General features: G+C 39.4%; 1 protein-coding gene across 1 annotated transcript in view; it reads left to right on the top strand.

The window, feature by feature from the left end:
* The window catches only part of DYNC1LI1 (dynein cytoplasmic 1 light intermediate chain 1), a 30,189-nt gene extending 16,202 nt beyond the window's left edge, over positions 1-13,987 (top strand). Inside the window, exons 5-13 of the mRNA XM_033057372.2 lie at positions 2,055-2,224; positions 3,376-3,469; positions 6,851-6,986; positions 8,227-8,338; positions 9,740-9,799; positions 9,925-9,969; positions 10,499-10,619; positions 10,788-10,946; positions 13,051-13,987. Of these exons, the coding sequence (XP_032913263.1) occupies positions 2,055-2,224; positions 3,376-3,469; positions 6,851-6,986; positions 8,227-8,338; positions 9,740-9,799; positions 9,925-9,969; positions 10,499-10,619; positions 10,788-10,946; positions 13,051-13,163 (1,010 nt within the window). The 3' untranslated portion in view covers positions 13,164-13,987. The remainder of the gene's footprint in view (positions 1-2,054; positions 2,225-3,375; positions 3,470-6,850; positions 6,987-8,226; positions 8,339-9,739; positions 9,800-9,924; positions 9,970-10,498; positions 10,620-10,787; positions 10,947-13,050) is intronic.
* Positions 13,988-15,784: the final 1,797 nt, after the last annotated feature.

The raw sequence follows: 15,784 nt of genomic DNA, 5'->3' as shown, positions 1-15,784 counted from the left end.
AGGCGTATAGCTGATAGTTTTGGTTCTTTACAGACTGATTGAATAGGATAGAGAAACTCTACAAAATCCAGAAAATGTAAACAATGAAATGAGTCAAGAAAAGAATGCTACTCCAGTTAGTTTTGTCTGTTTTGGTTTTCTATTATCTGGTCTAATTCTTACAGATATAAGTTGTCTGAACAGAGGACCTGGACACAATCCAGATATGACTGGAAGCTGGATTTTGTTTTGATCCTGTTGTGAAGTGACTTCATGCATTGCTAGGCGGGCAGGAGCTCGACACTGCCAAAAAGTGGAGGTGACATTGCTTGCCTGACTTTTGGCTATGGGATCCCACTAGATTCTTGTGTCAGGCTCAGTGCTCCTGAGAGCTGATTTAACTTGCTACCGGGACTTAAATCTACTGAGGATTTGTATGTGTAGTTTTCTGGAGGCATGCTGCTGTGTTTGTCTTCAGTTCTAGTAGCTTAACTCCACTCGAAGATAGACCCTGGAGGACTAGAACTGGTACAGAAAGGCATTTGGGGATACATAGCAGCTGTGTGTGAAGAGTTGAAATAGCTCTTCCTCTTCACTGAATTAATCTGTGTTTAATGAAATTGTGTTTCTGACGAAGACAGACCTGAGATAGTATTCCACAGCTTTGGAGCTGTGATACACTAAATTAATCCTCTTTTTACTGCTCTCCCTACTTACATAAAGATTAGTATGTTATAATCACACATTGGGAATTTTAGGAATCCACTGGAGGATTTATGCAATTATCCCAGGACAGGATACTATACAGGAAAGACACTGTAAAATGACTGACATATTGTGGTGAGAACTCTGGGTTTCAGATATATTCAGTTAATCTCAGAAGCTCTTCGGACCAGACTTGAATTAGCAGCATTCACTGAATTAGAGCCTGGGTTGACTGCTTGAGATGATAACCTGTGCATTTGCTTTTTGTTATTGTGAACTCCAAGATCTGCTGAAAAATTGAATAATCTTGACCTGATATAATTTTTCCTCTAGGGTATTGAAATAAATCTTGCTTTGTTAATTGCACAGATGCTTTTCTATGAACTCAGAAGACTTCAGTCAGTTTAGTCAAGGTAGCAGTGGATTAATACAGAAGTGAGGGATGTTCTGGTGTAGTTCACTGTGCATGATGCAGCTGAGCTGCCTTGCTGCCTGACTTCTTATGCTGGCTGAATCAGGATGTGCTACTCATGGAATAGTAGGCAGTGGTTTAGTTTGGTTTGGCAGAGCCTTGTTTCTGCTGTGGGGAACAGGACATGTGATGTGAAAAATTACAGACATTTTGGGCCTCACATTGCATCCCTGACTGTAGGAATAGTAAGTGACTGTGTAATTAGAGCTTGGGCATGTGCAGCGGAACATAACAAGGAGTTGCACAAGAATTAGAAAAAATTAAAGTTAGAGTGTAACTTACCCTGCTTGCTACATTTTAAAGTAATATCTGATAATTTTAAAGCATACCAAAAGTTTAATATGCTATTAGCTAATTATAAAGCTAGTTTAAACTAGTGTTTATGTATTCTATTATTTTTTGTTTATACGACTGCTGAGTCACTGTACAGAGTGAAATATGGACAAAGAGTCTGTAGGTAAAACCTGGTATACAGTAGCAGCTAAGCAGTTTGTGTGAGGCTTAATTCTGTTTATTCTGACAAACTGTTCCATTTACTTTGCCAAGAAAAGTGGAAGGAAACACATATCCTTTAGGAAGCAGATCAAATAGTAATCCTTAGTAGCAACTGCCTAGTGGTTTCACAATGATTTAAAAAAAAAAAATCTTGTTGTCCTTATGGGCAATTTTATCTGATCATGTTCTTTTGGCTGCTGATCCAGCAGATCTCAGACTTGCTAGCTCTCCCTTGTGCTGCACAGAGCCAACAGCTAGCCAGGACTAGGTGCATGCTCTGTTTTTTCAACACCAAGATGCAGAAGTACTATACAATCAACAGTGCTAGAGATCAATGGCAGTGGAAATCATTGTTGAAATAATAAAGCAGCTGATGTTTTAATGTAACTTTTTTTGCTTTCAGTGGTAAGAGACTTCCAGGAGTATATAGAACCAGGCGAGGATTTTCCAGCTTCTCCACAGAGAAGAAATACTTCATTACAGGAAGACAAAGATGACAGTGTGATTTTACCCCTGGGTGCAGATACACTAACATGTAACTTAGGCATTCCAGTAGTAGTAGTTTGTACAAAGGTTTGTTTCACATTTCAGGTTTTTTTGCATATTTTATTGAAATAACTCTGTCACTTATGGATTGGGGTGGGAAGCACATTGTTATTAAGTTATTCTGAATACTTTACTTAAGAAATCTTTAAAAGTGTTTCATATTGAAGGTTGGTTAACTTCTAGAACCCATTATTTAATGTTATTTTGGAATTGGCTTTCCCTTTAGTTTTTCCAGTTTTCAAGGAATTGAGAAATATCTTAGACCTGGTTTTGCTCACAGAAATGAGCTAGACAATAAGCAATTAGAATTCCCCTTGATTTCCACAGTTCTCCATATTCTGAAAATTGTGGGTTTTTTTAAATATTTCTGGTATTTTTCTGAAGATGAACTTCTTTAAGAATTGTAGTTAGTGGAGTGCTGCACTTCCAACTTTTCTTGGTTCTTAGGGTGTTTATAAGATCTGTTTTGGTTTCTATTAGATACATAACCGTATTAAAGAAAACAATGGTGTGGTTCTCATGTGACTATTTTTTATCTTGTTTTGTTGTTTTTTTCCCCCATCTCCTCAGTTCTCATTGGCATTAAGCATACTGCATCTGCAGCCTCTACTGGTCCCCAGGGAAGGCATAAACCTTTTGATGCATATGCTGTTCCTTCTCTGGAAGGCTAACCCTCTCATTTGAACAGCTTTTTTTTCTCCACCTGCTAGTTTCCTTCTATTCTTTTCTCCACCCCCACACCTTTTTTCTTTTTCTGCTTCCATATTCATTGCTTTTGCCTCCCTTTGCTAGTTAGTAACTGGATTAAAAACACTGTATTTTAATGCCACAGTGTGTAAAAAAGCATTGGGTAAAAAATGACGATATTTAGTGGTAAGTTTTCAACAGAGATTTTGAGTGAGGAGTGCACTGGAGTGGGGAGGGAGAGTGAATGAAAAGTTCCAGTCACTTGAACTCCCAAGTTATGCTGACTCCAGTACATGTACATCCAGTTATATACTGTTGAAACCAAAAAGGTTCAGTCATGCTTCTAAACTATCTTAGCAGGTTTTTGTTTTCCTCTTCACTAGCCCACCCCACTCCATCTCCCTTTCCCCTTGTGAACTGGATGTGTAGCTGCACTGCTATTTTTGCAGATGACTGAAAGCAGCATATTAATTTTGTGTTTATTTTGACAGTGTGATGCCATCAGTGTTCTGGAAAAAGAGCATGACTACAGAGATGAACACTTTGACTTCATTCAGTCACATATCAGACGGTTTTGCTTACAATGTATCCTTTAAAACACCATAAAGATAATATAATTGCTCAATTCAATGTGTATATTAATTATGACAAGCTTAAAAGAGTATTTGTGTCTGTACCAAAGAAGGATGCCACTCTTTTACTGTAGCTTGCAATCTGCTTCAGCTACACCAATGGGCAACATTTAATGAAATGTTTCTGTTTTCTTGTATCTTTTCTTTACAAAGCTGCAAGATTTACTAGTGTGTACCCTTACCATGAATTTCCTTAGTGCCTCCATTTCCGTATTTAGGAAATCAGTTCTCAGAACACCATATCTTAGCTGACAAGCTCCCTGAAAAGCAACAAGATAATTAATTTAAATATGGTCTTGCTCCAGATGCACATAGGGCGTATTATTAATTTTGTCCCAAATATGTAATCTCCTCCGTGTTCAGTAATTCCACAGGATGAGCTTAGGAGGGAAGGAAAGAAGTGTGAATTGCTGTAGGCAAGGTCCACTGACTTCTCTTGTATTGGTACAGAGAGAATGCACAGAAGCTGTTACTGTTCTATTATTCTTTTTAAACTTAATTTTTTGAGAAGTGTATAAAATACTGTCCGGTGTTGTTTAGTCAGACATGAGATCTAGATTTTAGATGGCAGTAACATGCCTATATTGTGGCGTCATTTGTGCTGTGGTAAAGGGAAGTTTAAATGCTATTGGAGGGACAGTAGGTGACAGAGGGAAGAATTAGTTTAAGAGCCAGAGAGCTCTGTTGAAATGGCACTTCCTTCAAAGGGCTTCCAAGACCTAATTTTTCAGAATGGAATTATGTAGTAACTCTTGTTGTTGTAGCCTCCATGATTGCATATGTCATGTACAACTTGAAATTCCATTCTGAATTCCACAGAATAGGAATCAGACCCTGTTATATAACTTTCTTCTAGGATTTGAATTGCAGGCGTGTAGAAATAAATTAGGGAATTTGGTATTTTTATAATCCCAAAGTAAAAATTGCAGTAATTTCACAACTATAAGGTGCACCCTTTTGACTAAAATTTTGGTCCAAACCTGGAAGTGCGCCTTATAGTCTGGTGTGCCTTATATATGGACAAAGTTCGGAAATTTGCCAACCTGGAAGTGTGAGCTGCGAGCTGAACCACGCGGGGCTGCGGGGCTCAGTGGGGCTTGGCACATGTCCTGGTTTGGAGGACAGGTGTCTGCTAAGAAAGGCAGAAGCCTCTCTTTGAAATGGAGAATGTAAACCCCCTCCCTCCAAATTATTATAATTTTGAAATTAAGCAGCTCTCAGGCAAAGATATGGGAATTAGGAATAACATTTCTTTACTAGGAAAATTAAGATAGAAATACAGTACTACAAAGAAACAAACCCCGAACAGTGACAAAGTATCTTGGGTTACAATACAGGATGTGATCAAAGTATCTATTCTGTCACTGTCTGTTGTTACCAGATGGGGCAGTGATCTTTATCTCTGTGGGAGATACTCTGCTAATGGGCCATCCACTGAAACCAGTAGGGCATTGTTCTTTATCTTTGCACCCCCCATCTTTCCTCCATGGAGTTCTCTTCTGCTAATGGCCTATTGAGTCTCACAGTGTGGCTGATAAAATTACTTTATCCCATTGAGAGTTGCTCCAGCCAGTGGGGAGAGCCCAGCCTTTCCTACCTAGATAAAAACTGAAATTCTAGGACACCCAGTAGCCCTTTCTCTACTGGACTCTAGAAATAACCAAGATTTCTCCACATCTCTGCTAGGCCTCTGGAAGGAAACTGCACCCTTCTACAAGACCGCTGCTTCAACTAAACCACATCTGTCACTGCAAGAAGACTGCAGCCACTATTTAATCAAACTGCTACCAACACCATGCCTGACAGGGTGTCAGGTTGTGCTCTGATTTTGTCAGGGTTTGGAGTTTGTTTCTTTGTAGTACTGCATTTCTGTTTTAATTTCCCTAGTAAAGAACTGTTATTCCTAATTCCGATATCGTTACCTGAGAGCCCCTTGATTTCAAAATTATAATAATTTGGAGGGAGGGGGTTTACATTCTCCATTTCAAAGAGAGGCTTCTGCCTTTCCTAGCAGACACCTGTCCTCAAAACTAAGACACAGAGTACAACCTGACGCCCTGTCAGGGTGAGACCTGTCAGTCAGGGTGTTGGTAGCAGTCCTATTAAATGGTGGCTACAGTCCTCCTGCAGTGACAGATGTGGTTCAGTTGAAGCAGTGGTCTTGTAGAAGGGTGCAGCCTCCCTCCGAAGGTCCAGCGATGATATGGAAAAAAAGTCCAGTTTTCCTCTGGAGTCCAGGAAAAGAGGTGACTTGGTGTCCCAGAATTTCAGTTTTTATCTAGGTAGGAAATGCTGGGCTCTCCCCACTGGCTGGAGCAACTCCCAGTGGGATAAAGTAGTTTTATCAGTCACACAGTGGGACTCAATGGGCCATTAGCAGAAGAGAACTCCATGGAGGAAAGATGGGGGGTGCAAAGATAAAGAACAATGCCCTACTGGTTTCAGTGGAGGCCCATTAGCAGAGTATCTCCCACAGAGATAAAGATCACTGCCCCACCTGGTCACAACAGATGGTGATAGAATAGATACTTTGATCACATCCTGTATTGTAACCCAAGACAGCACTGCTGGTGTGATTGTTACTAATTGGTTACTTTGTTGCACATGGATCCTCACTGAAAAAAAAAGTGCGCCTTATAGTCCGGTGCGCCTTATACATGGACAAAGTTCGGAAATTGCCAACACCCAGAGGTACGCCTTATACTCGTGAAATTACTGTACTTTTTTTATTAATCCTGTGCATAAAATGTGTTAATTTGATACTGAACCATGCTAGAATACTAAGCACTCTCTTGGTGTTTTAGTAACTGATACATAGTAAACTCTATTTGCCTTCATTTCCTTTAAAAGCAGATCACTGTATAATGTAAGAGTTTATTCCCCTAATTAAAAAAACCCAGATGGGAAAGTGGAAGATCTTTGGCGTTTTTGAAGCTGCTAGTGTTAGTGCTGCAGTGATTGCAGGGTGGAATATTGAGAAGATAAAAGGATATGGCATAAAAATTTTTGCTCACTAAAAGCAGTAGACTGTTTTAAAGGCATTGTAGTAAAACCATTGGTACTGGGGGGCTTTGAAAGTGAGAAGAGCCTTTACTTTACTTGAGAATCAACAGCTGAGATGGCCTAAAACAAATGCAGGAAAAAAGAAAGATTGATTTAAGTTACTTAATAGCTTATTCCAGAATGAAGTTTTGGAAGTTATTTGACCTGTTTTGCTTTGGGTTTGTATTCCCTTTCAAAATTCTAAAAGTTGACCCTTTTTTGATAGTTTAAAGGTTATTTTAGTTTCTCTTGCTAGCCACTAAACTAAGTTTTCTTTAACATTTTTATTCAGATGGGGCAGCACTTATTTACACTTCAGTAAAAGAAAACAAAAACATTGATTTAGTATATAAATATATAGTCCAGAAGTTGTACGGATTTCCTTTCAATGTTCCAGCTGTTGTTGTGGAAAAAGATGCAGTATTTATGTAAGTTATCTGCACTATTATGTGTGTGTGACTACAAAATGAATCTGTGCATTACTGTAAAGCAGCATTTAGATCCTTTTTTTAGTTTATGCTTTTTAAAGTTCCATGTAACATCCCCATGAGCTGGAATTTGGTGAGTGCTGGTGGATGATGATTACAAACACACACTGCTCCAAAGGGAAATAGTCAGCCTGAGATACTCCTCTTTTCAGTCATGATGAACTAGTCTCTAGTACTTGTACTGATAAATACAGTAATTTCACGAATACAAGCCGCAACAATTTGACTAAGATTTTGCTCCTAAACCGGAAATGCGGCTAATAAACAGGAGCGGCTAATATGTGAATAATTTTCTGACATTTACAACCTCAGAAGTGCCTGCCAGAGTGCCGAGCCGAGCTGCTGCAAAGTCGGCATTTTGTGATTGTTACAAATCGCTACTCTGTTGCACCGCCAGTGGAGCCTGGCTGCCTGCAGGCAGCACGGGGGGCGGGGAGAGAGGAGGGAGAGGTCTTTCCTTCCCTCCTCCGCCACAGCCCAGGGAAGAGACGGGGGGGGCCCCGCACCGCCCCTACTGCGGCTTGGGAAGGCGGCGGGGGACCCGGGCCGCCATTGCCACGGCCCGGGGAGGAGGGGAGGGACCCGCACCGCCACTGCCGTGGCTCTGGGAGGCAGCGGGGGACCCGGGCCGCCACTGCTGCGGCTCGGGGAGGCGGTGGGGGGCTCCGTCCCCACCCGCCGCCGCGGGAGTGGGGGGGGCTGCGTCCCTGCCTGCCACCACAGGGCAGCGCCGGGCCGTGGTGACCGAGCCCAGTGGCAGCGGTGGCTGACCCCCAGTGGTCCCGCTGAGCGGCAGCGCCGGGCTGGGCTACCTGACCCCGTCAGCAGCCCCTAGTGGGCTGAGCCTGCACAGCCCGAGCCAAGCTAGTAAACCCTGCCCTGCCGCGATTCTGTTACTATTTGGCAACTTTGTTGCACGCGGGTCCTCGCTGCGAACGACAGAGCGGCTTATACTCGGGTGCGGCTTATTTATGGACAAAAACCGAAATATTTGCCAACACCCAGAGATGTGGCTTATACTCAGTGCAGCTTGTATTCGTGAATTTACTGTAACCAGCTTGCATAGGAGAATGGGCACTGTGACAGCTTTCCTGGCTCTCATTTGTGTGCAGTTCAGGAGTGTGTGCAAGAATAGCCTGAAATAGCAACAGAATTTTAAGCCAAATAATCCTTTCTCTAGTCCTGCAGGTTGGGATAATGACAAGAAGATAGGGATATTGCATGAGAACTTCCAGACACTAAAAGCAGATGACAATTTTGAAGATATCATAACAAAACCACCAGTCAGAAAGGTACACTGAGATGTCTTCATATTTAACTGCTTTGCTATTTATTTGCCTGTCAATTTTTCTCTTTAATTGAGGCTATGCTTCCATCTTACCAAAAGTGTGATGTACCATGGGGCAGGAGGGGGTGTTCTTATTTTGTTCTTCAAGTTGCTCTTTGATTAAATAAAAGATCACTATGTGTTTTTGTTCTGTAGCTGCTCTTCAGCTTACACCTTTTTTTCTGCTATTGTTACATTGTTCAAGACTGCAAATACACTTGTTTTACTTTAAAGGCTTATTTCGTATTGAAAAAATGCGAAAATACTAAATATGATTTGCCTGTTTCTCAGGTTGAGTTGTTTTTTTTTTAAAAGACCATTTCATTTTGCTTGGAATTGATTATAACTTCATAATGCTTTCTTTTGGAGTATTTAAAATAAGAAAGTTTGAGACAGTGTAAAATCAAAAATAGACATGTGCAAACAACTTCTATATATGTTCAGTGTATTTTCATATTTTCATTTTGCTATCTAACAAAAGGCCTTGACAGAATGACATGTAAACATATGTGAGAAAAGCTTGCAGCAGTGGACTCCCATGCACTCAGAGGCTATTGAAGGCAGATATTTCTATGTTTTTTTCCTAACAAAGATACCATTTTGTGACTGATCTTATTTTCAATTGTGAATTATTTTAGTGGGGAAAACTAATACTATGTCCTTTCTGAAATCTTTAGGGAAAATATCAAGACATGTTAAATAGGTATACAAGGAAAATATAACTTGACAATATTTCCTTTTGCACACTTATAAACTTCAGGCCTGGATTATAAACTTTGATTCTGATATTTGCCATGCTTGCTTGGGCAAAATTTTTGATGAGCTTATTTGGAAAGAGAGTGCTTGTGATTTGATGCATAGAACTGGGATCTGAGAGGTCTGTGTCCAGTTCCTACACCAGTGTGATGCAACATAGGTGAAGAGTTATGTGTGACATAGTTACCTATAAAGTACTACTGAGGTGAGACTTCAAAAAATTAGCAGAGACATGGGCATGATACAGAGTGTGTGCTCCATGTTTCTTACATGTCCCTGAATGTGCCTCGTAGCCATTTACTTAATTCCTTTTTACTGAACAATTAAATGAACTTTTTAGTGGTTCTTTCTACAAATGTATCTACAGCTTTATGCTGACAGGTCAAAGGAGTTAATGATAATTCTATTTCACTTCTAATTAACTTGGCCTAAATGGAATTATGAGGCAGCAGTCTTAAATATGAAAAATGTGATATGCAGCACTCATAGTATTTTATACAGGTACTTCATTATTGAATGTTTTATTCATATTCACCATCAGATAAAAAAGAAAATACCTTTTTTATTTCTTTCTTTTAATCAAATTTATGCTCATGTTTTTCTACTGCAGTTTGTTCATGAAAAAGAAATTGTAGCAGAGGATGACCAAGTGTTTCTCATGAAGCAGCAGGTAATTTTCAGACTATAAAATAAGAACGAGAGTTTCATTTAACAACATTCCAAATACAAATTTGGGGTTGTATTCTTAGTCACTGTAACATCTAACACTTCATGTGTATGTTTGGTTTTTTGCAGTCACAGTTGGCGAAACAACCACCTACTGCTGCAGGAAGGCCAGTGGTTAGTAACAACAATTTTAAATATCATCACATGAAAATCATTAACTTTTATATATTTAGAGGGTTGCTTTTATCTGCACTGTCAAATATTGTTGGATCTAACTGTTTTAAACTACATAGCATTTAAAGACTCATAGTGCTCTAAAATTGACACTCCACAGTGAGCCATGACAACTTGTATTGACAGCAAGGGTTAAAGGTCCTGGCTTTCCTTTTCGTATGTTAGAATGTATTTATGGTCAGAGGCACTATTGAGTAACAGATGGATTTTCAGGTTTCTTATGGGGATGAAATTAAAAGCTTCTCTTGTGCTTTAGTTACACTAAAGTTAATAGTTTTAACAATGTTTTATGAGCCTGAAAAAACTTGTACACGATCAGCTAAATCCTAATCCCATGTCATTTCAGTTGCATGGGATATTGCATTTAAAATACAAAAGCTTAGGAGCAGTGAGAAATAACAATGCTTCATTTAATATATTCTTACACTTTGGGTTTGTTGGCTTGTTTTTTGTTGTTTTTTTAAAATAGGATGCCTCACCAAGAGTTCCTGGGGGATCTCCTAGGACACCAAATAGATCTGTAACATCAAATGTTGCCAGTGTTACACCTATCCCCACTGGGTCAAAGAAGATTGATCCCAATATGAAAGGTACGTTTTCTTATGAGGGCACAAATGCAGCTGGAGAAGTAAAATAGTTCCTTTGCCTGCTTGCTTTAATGTGCTTATTTAGATTTATTAACACACTAAATCAGTGTTTACTTAGAAAATCTGTGTTGGTTTTGTGTTGTGGTTTTTCTTTCCTTTTTCCTCTTGTAGCTGGAGCTACATCTGAAGGAGTCCTGGCTAACTTCTTCAATAGTCTCCTGAGCAAGAAAACTGGTTCTCCTGGTGGCCCTGGTGGTGTTGGTGGCAGTCCAGGGGGAAGTGGCTCTGGAGGTGCTGGCAGCAGCTTACCACCATCAGCAAAAAAGTCAGGTATGATTAATGGCAAAAGATTGACTCAATCTAAATAGAGTGATGGATTGGTTCTGTTAGTATAGTTTATCAGAAGTATAAACACTACTATATTTAATTGAGTGTTGTATATATATATATATGTTTTTACATTCTATATGGATTTTTTATTTTGTTTCCACAGCACTTTGGTATTGCCTTTTTGTGGCTTTCAGAGGAGCAAAGCAAAAATCTTCATGTAGTTGTTTAAGCGTGAATCTTGTCTACATGAGTTCCTTGTTTCTTCCCTTTGTTTCCATCATCTCAATGAAATGGTTTATGCCATAAGCCTCTTCTAGTCTTATTTAAATAGTTTAGGACTGTATTTCAAGTTGATTCTTTTAGACAATACTGTCAGTATTAAAATAGCTTTAAATTTTCTTTCACTAGTGTTCTAGCTCTGATGTGATGAGCACTTTGAGTTTGGTGACAGCCTGTAAAAATACTTAAATGCTTTCTTTTGACAGCTGCTTATATATGAGGTGATTAATAATTATTGTTAATCTAGAAATGTTTAATAGTGACTGTGCTAAAGCTAGATGCAGGACTATACTGGCATTCCATACTATTCTAATTTAAAATGTTTCTGTATTACTTACGAGATGTGTGCACAGACACCTTCCCTCCCTGCTTCCCCAGAGGTTAATAATGCTGCGCTTGGGCAAGAATGCTGGTGTTTCATCAGTACTTCACAATTCCCACTAACATTTTGTGTAGATGAACCCTGATATTCTTTTCACCTGTGCGCATTTCCCTTTTCTAAGTGCAAAACTGAGTTGTCTAAGCAAAGTTTGACTGCTTCCTAATGTGCTGTAGGCAAAGTCAACATATGGAGATTGTTCAAACAAATGCAGCTGATGCAATATGAGGCACAGAGAGCACCCACTGAAAAATCCTGTGGGGTGTGGCTGGCAGCAGGTTTGGATGATGCCAAGCAGAGGCAGCACTCCAGAAAAGTGTTCTGTCTGGGGCTGTGGTAGAAACTTCAAGGACAGAACTTAATTAAGGAGCAAAATGGTTCTCGGAAATTTCCTACTATGCAACAAATGAAGTGTAGGGTTATAGCCAGTTTAACATCAGAAAGGATTATGTTTTCAAGGAATTACATAAATACTAATAAATTTGGCTTAGATGTGGCCTCTTCACCTTCCTCAGAGTTTGGTGTCTTGTATTTAGTCATATCTGTGGCACTCACTTTTCAAATCTGTAAACTCTCTGTTAAGACAGTAGTTTGGGATTTGAGAATTACTTTTTCCTCAGCAGCTTTGGGAAATTCCTCTGCTTATTAGTTGGAACATTAGCTGCTTTGATTCTAATACAGTATTATGTTTTGTTAAATGATTTGAAGAGCAGCAAATCCATCTGCCCAAAATTACCTCTATGGATAGTTTCTGTTAATTTGCATCTTCAGAAAGGATGCTGGGACACTGCTGCAACTGCATGTGTGTCAGAACATTCTTTCACAGATGCTGTGCACACTTGTCATAGCATTGGAGTCCTAATACTGCACTGCCTTTTCCCACATTGTCTCCTCCATTCTTGCTATAGAACACAGTGGGATAGAAACCCACTGAGGAGTCTGAGGAGTAGGAGTTAAAAGGGTGGGAGGAAAGGGTGTGTTTTGAGCTTGAATTAGGTTAGAGTGTGGCTGCACAAATGTTTGCACTATTCCAAGTTAGGAAGGAGATAAGTGGGTGAGGAATGGGATTTGCCATCTGCAGGTCTGTGTGCACCCATGAGCAATGGTGTCAGGTTTGTGCTGACCAAGTACACAAAACTGACTTTGCTGGGCTTGGTGAAACCCCCAACTTTTACATTCAGCACTTTTTCAAATACAAATTATAGAGAAAATTGTATAGAAGTAGTCATAACTGCTAGTCTTAATAATCTGTGTTTTATACTTTAACTATCTGGGAATATGCAAGGGTATGACTTTCTACTGTTTCCTTTCAGTTTCTTTTGGGTTTTGGCCTTATGCCTTAATTTTGCACCCAATGCATGCAGTAACAATTACTAGGATTTGTCTGATTTAAGAATTTAAGATACTATAGGCTTTTCTTAAACATGATATGCATTTATTTTGTAGGTCAGAAGCCAGTTTTAACAGATGTTCAGGCAGAATTGGACAGAATTTCACGAAAACCTGATATGGTCTCTCCTACATCATCTACATCTCCCACAGAAGGTGAAGCATCTTGAAGACACCAAATAAAACCAATTGTTCAGTTTTCTGGGATAATTCAAACTTGCCTCTGCCTCTTCCTTCAGTGACTGGAACTAAAGAACTGAAATACCTTTCAGAACACAAACCATTGATGTCTGTCTTTCTTTTATATGTGTTGCCCAACTTTACAAAAGGGAGCTGTACAGATGGAAAATGGTTATCACATTGTGTAGGAACACTGCTCACAGTGCAGAAACAGTAAATTAATTTTTTTTCCTGGGTTTTGTTGAAAAGTCAGTGTAATTCTGTAAATTTCAAGTATGTCCACTTAAGTGATAGGGGTTGCTTAGAGCAGGAAAACTGATACACACCACAGGCACTTAATTTATATTGATTTCCAATCTGCTAGGTAAGTTTAATACTATCTTAAATAGATTAACCTCTATATGAGGGAACTACTGCTAGTTTTTTAAAAACAAAAATAATTGCACAAATCTATAATAGCAGCAAACTCCAGATACACTTAAACACTTCATTGGGAATATGGTTAAAAAATCTGTTTCATCTCGACTCAAATTTACACTGCATTCAAAAACCCATGCAAAAATTCATTCCAGGTATAAGACTAAATAGTGGCCAGGTTTGTTTTTTTTTTCCCTCTGATCAAATGCAGACAATATGTATAAAGAAAAAAGCAGAGGTTAAATGTACAGAATATCAGTATCCAGATTTGTCTATATATATGGCTCAGCCTTAATGTTCCCCACTGTTTCCCACACTACTTATGGTTTAAAATTGGTCATCAAAACTGTAATCAGTTAATAAAGTATTCTCTGCATTCAAATTTAAATAACTTTCATTGAAACCATGGTGTTCTTGTTCATTTACAGTTACATCTAAGGATGTGGTGTAAAATGTCCTGGAATATGCTTTTGTATTTTTACCTCTTGGTGAATAGCATCACTGGCAGATATTTAGACTTCTTTAAACATTGTTTCTGCAAGGAAGGGGATAGGTCTGCAGTGTTTATTCCTAGGAGTGAAACTAGCTTATCTGACTTGGGTGGTTTGTGCTGCAATGTTTAAAGCACACTCGTTAGACTAACGATCCTACTGGTGGCTGCAGTGTGTTGTCTAAGTAGTGGTTGACCAAGGTTAGGACTTAAGCTTTCAGTACACAAATGTTGAACACTTCCTTTTCCTCTGTGAAATTTGTGGCTACTTTCTACTTACAGCCTCAGACTAGAAAATGTAAAAGGTATATCCTGATCAAATTATTGCCAGGATACTTTAATGATTTCAGATTTTTAGGTTTTTTTTGTTGTTTTTTTTTAAATCCATCTTATATTAATATCGCTGATTTGTTAGAAATCTATTTTGAATATGGTGGTACTCTTCTTCCACAGTTCCTGCATTCTATAGTGGTTCTAGCAAATTCACAGAGTGGATCAGGTTTGAGGGGACCGTAGTGGGGTTACCTGGTCCAACCTCCCTGCTCAAGCAGGGCCATTCCTTCTTGAGCAGAAACACACATGGCACAGGATTGTGTCCAGACAGTTCTTGAATATTTCAAGTGAGGGAGACTCCACAGTCTCAAAGGGCCATCTGTTCCAGTGTGCAGTCACCTGCACTGTAAAGTTCTTCCTCACATTCCAGGGGAGCTTCCTGTGCATCAGTTTCTGGCTGTTGCCTCTTGCTGTATTGCTGGGCACTACCAAGAAGAGCCTGACTCCGCTGGCACCTCCCCTTTAGATACTGGCAGACATTGATGAGGTCCCTTCTCAGTCATCTCTCTGGAGCCTGAACAGGCCCAGCTCCTTCAGCCATTCCTTGTGAGAGATTCTCCCATCCCTTAATGATCTTTGTTCCCCACAGGACCTGATCCAGGAGTTACATGTCTCTCTTGTCCTGAGGAGCCCAAAACTGGACACAGCACTCCAGGTGTGGCTGAGTAGAGGGGCAGGATCACGTCCCTTGGCCTCAGTTACCTCCATATTTTCAAAACACCTAAATTTATTTAAAAACAACATATATTTTGTTGTGCATTTGACTCCCTCTAGTTAAGCACACTTGTTAAAATAGAAGATTGAATTATGGACTGAGAAGTTTCAGTGGATATTCTTAACTATGTCTTTAACTGCAGTTCTTAAAATTTTCCTTATGTCAGCAATTCAGTAAAGGTGACACATGGGGAAATGCATGACCTGCTCATGAACATTTCTACAGAATAAATTGTCTGGAAGAAAAAAAAAAATAGGCTCCTAATTAGGGATGCATGGCATGCATCAGTATCAGAACAGTTGTCTAGATTCTGTATGTAAACTTGAAACTGAATTTGGAACGTGCTTGAGAGAAAGGATCTTCTGATGATGAAAGCAGGACCCATTCTCACACAACTGCAGTAGTATGTGTCATTAGGGTGAAACTGGATTTTAGGGCAACATTTTAAACTAGTAGATACTGTCCATATTTTTAAAAGACAACTGTAGTTTCTAAGTTAGTTCATTTGAGCATCTGTCAAAGCACAAAACCCTTTGTGAAGCTGGAAAATCGGCACATAATGCATTAATAGCTATTACACCAGGTACCCTTATTTGGGGAGGCTGGGACAGGGGAAGACCTTACAAATGACTCATTATAATTTCACTTCTTAAAAC

Source organism: Catharus ustulatus, chromosome 1, assembly GCF_009819885.2.
Source record: "Catharus ustulatus isolate bCatUst1 chromosome 1, bCatUst1.pri.v2, whole genome shotgun sequence".
NCBI lineage: Eukaryota > Metazoa > Chordata > Aves > Passeriformes > Turdidae > Catharus > Catharus ustulatus.
The sequence above is the reverse complement of the archived record's forward strand: the minus strand, read 5'-3'. Positions and strand labels throughout refer to the sequence as shown.